The sequence below is a fragment of the Erigeron canadensis genome, chromosome 7 (assembly GCF_010389155.1).
Source record: "Erigeron canadensis isolate Cc75 chromosome 7, C_canadensis_v1, whole genome shotgun sequence".
NCBI lineage: Eukaryota > Viridiplantae > Streptophyta > Magnoliopsida > Asterales > Asteraceae > Erigeron > Erigeron canadensis.
Genome location: NC_057767.1, coordinates 38,613,426 through 38,621,923, shown reverse-complemented (window position 1 = coordinate 38,621,923; position 8,498 = coordinate 38,613,426). Strand labels below are relative to the sequence as shown.

At 30.3% G+C, this 8,498-nt stretch overlaps 2 protein-coding genes across 2 annotated transcripts; both read left to right on the top strand.

Annotated features, from left to right (window-relative positions):
* Positions 1–2,735: 2,735 nt before the first annotated feature.
* On the top strand, positions 2,736–6,322 carry LOC122609515 (wall-associated receptor kinase 2-like). Its single transcript, XM_043782555.1, has 2 exons — positions 2,736–3,640; positions 6,166–6,322. The coding sequence occupies exon 1, from the start codon at positions 2,736–2,738 to the stop codon at positions 3,534–3,536; it is 801 nt and encodes a 266-aa protein (XP_043638490.1). The 3' UTR covers positions 3,537–3,640; positions 6,166–6,322.
* Positions 6,323–6,711: 389 nt separating this feature from the next.
* Positions 6,712–7,509, top strand: LOC122609514 (wall-associated receptor kinase-like 1). The gene has a single exon (XM_043782554.1). It carries the CDS (start codon positions 6,712–6,714, stop codon positions 7,507–7,509), a length of 798 nt encoding a protein of 265 aa, XP_043638489.1.
* The last annotated feature ends 989 nt before the right edge of the window (positions 7,510–8,498 follow it).

Genomic DNA, 8,498 nt, shown 5'->3' with positions numbered 1-8,498 from the left:
ATTTGATGTTTTGTTCATTGTGGAAGTAATTACCTCTGCATATTGTTTATTTTGAAAGTTTTCTAGATTTTCTATTTGTTTTAATTATTCAATTGAATAGTTTCTTTGTACATGTTTTTTCATGGATTTGACTATTACGATAGTTCGACTTTTATATGCATTCAATTACTTTTATATTTTTTATATATAAATATTGTTTATTATAAATCTTATTGATTATCAATGTCAATAATAAAAGCTTTATAAATTCAATTTAACGGTTGCGCATCGCGCAGGTCAAAAACCTTGTATATATATATATAGATATATAGGGGAAAGATAATTTTAGTACATGCATTAAAAAAAAGTACAAAAAGTACATGTGTAAGTTAACTTACTTCCTTATTCTTCCTTCTATCTCCGACGAGATTTACACATGTGTAAGTTATATACACATGTGTAAGTGAACACATGTAATTTTTGTAGTTTTTTTTAATGTATGAACTATAAATAACCCAACCATATATCTATAACTCTTATAAAACAATATTTAATCAAGTATTATAAAGTCCTCTTGCAATCTAAAACTAATTTGAAAAATTGCCACATAAGATTTTATCATATGTGCCAACTCCATATTTTTCTTTAAATAAACTATATATTTAGAAAACAAATGAACGTATATATGTTAAAATAAATAAATATATATATATATATATATATTGTAAGAATCTAAGATCTTCTCTTTAGATAAAATGATATCTTCTCTTTAGTTTAAAAAATCACGTCTATACCTAATGATATTTCATTATCTTTTTTATTCAACATTTATATGAGGTTCCTTTTGTTTTTTTTTTTTATGGTGATTATATGAAAGTTTGCTCAGGCCATTGGTTAGTTGGAACTTTCATCGCATTAATCATTAGTGGCAATATTTAAAGTTTATAAGCTTTTTTTATCACCACTAAATTATATTCATCTTATATGAGTTAAGAGCTTTATATAATATCATAACTTTCTGAAATAGTTATGTTAATTCTTTCGTTCATATCACTATGAAAATTATGTACAATTTTTGGTTTAATTCTTTTATCTTTTTTTGAATTTTATGATAATGGTTAATATAATCTCTTTTTTTTTTGTTTTTTAACAATACAATTTTTCATTGTGATGATGAGAAAAATATTATGATGGTGGACGAAGAGTTAGTTCAAAACAAGTGTATATAACAATTAGTTTAATGATTGGATAATGAATACGTTATTGCTAATTTAATTAAGTGAAACTAAATAAATTGTTCGTCCATATGTTTTTTTTACGATCATTATTGATCCATTTTATTAACTCATTTGTTCACATATTAAGCGTTTCATTAAATGTTTTTTTAAGCAAGTTTAACTCAAATCTCACTTTATTGAACACCTTTTTAAAGCAGCCGCACATCGTGCGAGTAAAAAAATCCTAGTATATATATATAACTTTATATATATATAAATATTAAAACAATAGTTATCCTAGCATTTTAAAGCCTTCTACAATTTAAAGCTATTTTTAAAAATTGCCACATAAGTCTTTATCCTATGTGGCATCTCTATAATTTTTTACAATATATAAATCTACAAAATTATATTATCTAAAACTATTAAATTAAATAAAAATAAAATCTATATATAAACAAAATCTTACAAAAATAAAAGTAAAAAATAACATTTTATATCATAATAGAAACCGTATGAATTTAAAATCTATTTTTAAAATTGAAAAATATTTTGTTTTCAAATTATTTATTTCTTAATTTTACTATCTAATATAATCAATATTATATATCACATTATAATATAGTTTTTTATCCTTTTCGTGGTGGTGATTTTATGTTTTATAAAACCTATTATCAATTACTAGGTGAATTCAACGTAATTTGAATCATAGGTTTGTTCTTTGTAATCTAATTATAATTTGAGTTTGATTTCTAACTATATCTAATTAAAGCTTTTCAACTTTTACGAAGTTTATTATTTGATGAAGTAAGTTTTATGAAACTATTTTCTTTGAAAGAGTGTGATGAAATTCTAATAAGTCACATATCACTTTGCAAAAAATAAAAGATTGTTATGATTTTACATTATATTTACATTTTAACTTCATTCTATGTTCATTAGTATTCCATGAAGTATAATATGTGATAGTTAATATGAATATTTGATAACGTATGTTTTTATATAAATGCAAAGATTTTCATAAATAATAAAAGTTATATTTTGAATTTATCTATTTTAATAAATGTAAAAATTTCCATTTAATGATAATATAGATTTATATATACATGCCTAAATAATGTATAGTTGTTAAAAGTTATTATAAATATTTGTATAACTAAAACAACATTTTTAAATAACCGCACATCATGCGGATAAAAAGTCCTAGTATATATATATATATTTACTACTACCGCTCAACTCAAATTTTATCATTTAAAAAAAATACAAAAGAATAAATAAAATTAAAATGATAGCCTCACTCGATCCCCAAAAAGGTTATATGCAGTCAACTGCATGCTATTTCTTTAGGAAATTGGCAGTACGTCTATATAAATAGCAATGACGACTGATATGGTAACGCAACATAACTAATAATTAATAATAGCTAGAATAGAAAAGATACAAACAAACATGAGTATTCTTTATAATTACATGATCCGCCTGCTAATAATAATAATTTGTCAATTTTCATTATTAATAAATATTAATCCTCTTGTAATGGCGGCCAGCAACGGAGCAACAGCTAACTTTGCTGGTGTAAGGCCAGGATGTGAAAAGCAGTGTGGCGATATAACAGTTCCATTCCCTTTCGGTATTGCCAAGGGTGACGACAGAAGTTGTTCTCTAAACGACGCGTTCTCCTTGACATGCAACACTTCTTCTGATAGAACGGCCCCAGAGTTGTATCTAGGATCAAACCTCAACTTAAATTTTGTACACAGCATTTCAGATTCAGAGCTGCGCATCAAGACTGGGAGTATTGGGGTTGCTTATCGATCGTACAATCCAGATGGGAGTATATATGATAGCATGAGTGCTTGGAGTATGTTAGAAGATGATCGGTTCACTTTATCGGAAAAGAACAAGTTCACGGTCGTCGGATGTGATGATTATTCATTGATCAAAGGCAGAAGTTTAAAAGCACCGACATTGGAAGATGACTTTTCAAGTGGCTGTATTACTTCATGTATCAACGACCAATCGGGTATAGCTAAAGACGGCAAGTGCTCAGGAAAAGGCTGTTGTGAGATATCTATGCCAAAGGGTCTCCGAGATTGGCGCCTTGAACTAGATAGCTTTGGGAACCACACAGATGTTTCGTCCTTCAACCAATTTGGATTAGCATTTCTTGGTGAGAACGGTACTTTTGAGTTTCGTGGAGCTACTGATTTAGCAAATATTAGGGGGTTATATAAGAGGATATGGGACACTGTCCCTGTAGTGGTAGATTGGGTACGTAATTGCACCCAACAAAAGCTGCTCACCAGAGGTTACAGAATGCAAAGGCATGTACAGTGAATGCTATGATGTTGATAAAGAAGAAGGTGGCGGGTATCGTTGCAGATGCAAACAAGTTTACCAGGGTAATCCATATCTTGAACACGATTCAGGCGGCTGCCAAGGTTGGTCTGTACTAGTTTAAAGTTTAATTAACCCAAAATCATCATTAATATAATTTATACTCTAGTAAGTAAGATATTTGTCACTCAATCTACCAATAAACTAAAAGAGTATTGAGATGTTCTTGAAACGACACGTGACGTAATCCTTGATCGACACATGTTGAAAGTTCCAATTGCAACAATTATGTAATTAACAACCGATATAAATTACACAAAGAACAGAAAATAGAAAAATAAACAGTTTAATTATATGTGATATTATTTAAACAGTGAATACATGATCGGTTTATAAGAAAAGAAAAGAGAAAATATTGTTAAGTTTTTGACACACAAAAAATACTTAACAAAATACAAATGATGTAAAACACACACTAAGTGTAAATGTGGAACACACCAACCAGGTTGCCGCTAGGTCAAGTGATATCTTATATAGGAGAGAAAAGACATCACATGACAACCCAATAGATGTTGACACATGAAGGTTGTCAACCATCTATTGGAGGATAAATCAGATATGCAGGAATCTCTTTTCTTCATCTTGTTTCTTTCCCAAAACGGTATGAAAGAGAAACACCTTAGTACCATCTTGGTACAAGGTTACATGTCTTCTATCTGCTCAATCAACACGTGTCATTGGGAATCAGTTTTCTTATCTTCATATTCTCGCCTATATTTGACTTACAAATGTTGGTGATGAGTCATTGAACTTATCTTTAACTTAAAGATAAATTTGGTCGCTGAGGGATCGCTGAAAGAGCCTCTCGCTATGTCTTTCAGCGAGTACGTGACTCAGCAAGTCTTCAGCGCATCCATGACTCAACACATGTCCTTTTAATTTATTTATTTTATTAAATTAGTTTTTCTAATCTTATATACATCTAATTTCCTTATTAGACTTAGAGTAAAACTTTAACTCTTGACTTATAGATACAAAATACATTACAACCTTATTTGATAAATCGTTTTCTCATTACTAAAATTGTTTTTTTTCTTTTATTAACATAAAGACTTTAAAAACTTAAATCACGATCCGAAATCACAAGGCTATTTGTAATCATCCACTATGCTTATTAGTTTCGATTTTAATGTGATTGTAAAATTTTAAGGTAAATTTATAAATCTAACTAAACATATATATATATATATATATATATATATATATATATATATATATATAATTACTGTTTATTACTCGTATAATTTAATTTCGATCATCGATTTATTTTAACCACAATTTATTTCATACTCATGAATTATGTATGAGGCATATTCGAATTTCTTTATATTGATTAAAATAATAGGAATCCTAACCTTTTAAAGCCCTCCTCAATATAAAGCTATTTTTAAAATTTGCCACATATGTTTTAATCCTATGTGTCATTATCACATTTTTTTTGACAATCTTTATTCATTAAATATTAAATAAAAAAGATATTTATATACAAATTTAAGAAACCAAATCCCTTATATTTAAGAAACAAATCCTATATACAAAAAAGAAAACTAAAACCGTATAAACTTAAATATGAGTTTAAATTTTCTATATATCTTTTTTTTCCTTGTAAAGGCAATATTCCTTATCTAACTTTTTTGATCTTGGATTCAGTTAATCAAATCGTATATTATCAAAATCGTTTCATTATAGGAATTTAAATATTTCTAACTAAATAATGATATCACAATTTGATTCATTGAAGTTACGGGTTATGCGGGTTCATTTCTTTCATGGATAGCAATTGTTTTAATAAATACATGGGTTGTAATTACAATTATTCCTGATCAAATACGATATTTAGAGCAAATATGCAGCCACAAGATACTGTCAATCTCATTTAAACTAATTTTCACTATCCAAGTAGCACGACACCATTAGGTTTCTAAATATGTTCAACTAAGTTTAATTTTTTTTTTTTTTTGGTATTTAAATTTTGAACATTATATATATTATTGATTTCAATGTCAATATTAAAAATTTTAAAAAATAAATTTAATATCCACACATCGTGCGGGTAAAAAACCTTGTATATATATATATATCAAACCTGTTTATTACTCGTATAATTTAACTTCGATCATCGATTTATTTTAACCACAATTTATTTCATACTCATGAATTATGTATGAGGCATATTCGAATTTCTTTATGGTACAATCTATATAGCTACCATACATCGTACGGGTATTAAGACTAGTATGCTATATAGAATTGAACAACTTGCCTTTTATTTATGTCGATCTAATTATTTGATCAGCAATTTTTAAAATTTTCATTTTGTTTTAATTAACCATTATGTATAATCAAAACTTGAAAGCAAAAACTTGGCACATCGATCGATCGATCGGTAACAAATGTGTTAATAATTAATCGGTATATCTGCATCCAATATACTATGAAATATTCGATGGCGCGCCTGGCTACAATTGCTAGGGACAGATATTATTATATGTTATTATACTTGACAAATAACAATTAATTAAATGGTGTCGTGTGATTGACTTTCCGTACTCTTTTCATTATTATATAGACATCAACGAATTCGAGGATCCAGGAACCTACCCTTGTTACGGTGTCTGCAATAATACTCTAGGGAGTTACAGTTGTACGTGTCCATCGGGATCTGTTGGTAATGCGACAAAAGAAAATGGTTGTCCTGGAGGCTCAAACAAGCCCGTAGTATACATTCTAGGTAATTTCTTCAAAACTACTTTGTAAAAATTATTACGCTCAAATAATACCCGTGCAACATTATTTGTAGTGTCCTGTTTATCGGTTTGATTGTTAGTGCTCTTTGTCCTTTGCAAACTGCATGTAACTCATTCTAGCAACTTTTTATGTATATAAAATTCCTTTCTGCCGTTCCAAGTTTAATTAAAAAGATGTGTTTGTTCGATCAGGTGCTTTATTGGGCACTGGATTAGTAATTGTAGGAATTGGAATGAAGGACCTAGTAGCCCAAAGGGTAGCCCAGAGGAACGATAAGACACTTAGAGAGAAACGCTTCAAAAGAAACGGCGGATTGTTGTTACAACAACAAACATCAAACGGTTAGGATGCAATTGAGAGGATAAGAATGTTCAGAGCCAGAGAATTAGAAGCAGCCACCGACCGATACAACGACAACAGAGTAGTAGGACGAGGAGGGCAAGGAACAGTGTACAAAGGTATGTTACCAGATGGAAAAATAGTTGCTGTAAAGAAGTCTGTGTCGGTGGATGATGAAACTCAAATTGAGTCATTTATCAATGAGGTATTTTTACTTTCCCAAATAAGCCACAAGAATGTGGTAAAGCTATTGGGATGTTGTTTGGAAACCGAAGTCCCAATTCTCGTCTACGAATTTGTAGCTAATGGTAATCTCTTCCAATTCCTACACGATGAAAATTACGAGTTTCCTACTTTGTGGAGTATCAGGATAACAATTGCTACTGAGGTCGCTGGAGCTCTTGCCTATATGCATTCTACCACTTCCGTTCCTATATACCATCGAGACATTAAATCTTCCAACATACTTTTGGATGAAAAATTTAAAGCAAAGCTATCCGATTTTGGAATATCAAAGTCTGTCATTGGGGATCAAACTCATTTGAGCACTATAGTTAAAGGGACCTACGGGTACTTGGATCCCGAGTACTTTCAATCAAACCAATTCACAGAAAAAAGCGACGTTTATAGCTTTGGGATTGTTTTGGTTGAGCTTTTAACTGGAAAGAAGCCTATATATTCAGCAGGCCCAGGGGAATCGAGAAGCCTGGCAACATTGATTTTGTCAATGGAGGAAGGGCTTATATTGGAAACATTGATGAGCGAGTGTCGGATGGTCCAAAAGAGCAGCTTATGGCAGTTGCTAAGCTTGCAAAAAGATGCTTAAATTTGAACGGTAAACTACGGCCAACTATGAAAGATGTTGCAACAGAGTTGGAGGGAATACGATCATCATGTCATTAAATCATATCGCATCAGCTGCATGCATGCACATGATGTGTTTTTCATATTTGTATCTCATATTAATATAATAATGGTATATTTGATTTGATTTCGTGAATTATGTTGGTATTGAAACTTATTTGTATATTTAATTAGATGATGACAAAACTTCTGATCTTCTAAATAAATTTATCTCGTTTGTAATCTAGCTTGTTATTGTAGAAAAAATGGATTGCAACACTCACAATATATATTTAATAATGAAATATAGAAATTGCATACAAAACTAAGAAGAGAAGTAACATATAAATACCCAAAGGTCAAACGGCTACATCCTATAGACCCGGATAGAAACTAACAATTTTATTCAAATATAAAGAAACAAACTACTGAGAAAAAACTGCATTCCTCAACTAGTTCAGCTTAGACCTGATCTTTAGCATCACATGTGAAGACCTCTTCTCACTCACGTGACTTAAGATATGAATCATTTTCAACACCCCCTCTTGATTCATACTCCTGTACCCCAAGAAGATACCTCATGTACACAAACTTTTCCTTGGACAATGACTTGGTTAATACATCAGCAACCTGATCATTAGTGTTACAATACTCCAGCAGTACTTGATTTTGATTGACCAACTCACGAATGAAATGATGTTTGAGCTCTATGTGTTTGGTTCTGCTATGCATGATAGCATTTTTTGATAGATTAATTGCTGACTTGCTGTCACATTTGATCACAGTAGCCTTACCTTGATGAATTCCCAGATCTTCCAACATTCTACGCATCCACACAGCTTGACATGTTGCACTTGTAGCTGATATGTACTCTGCTTCTGTACTTGATAAGGCTACAGTGTTTTGCTTCTTGGAACACCAAGACACTGCAGCACTTCCAAGAGTGAATACATAAGCCGAGATACTTTTGCG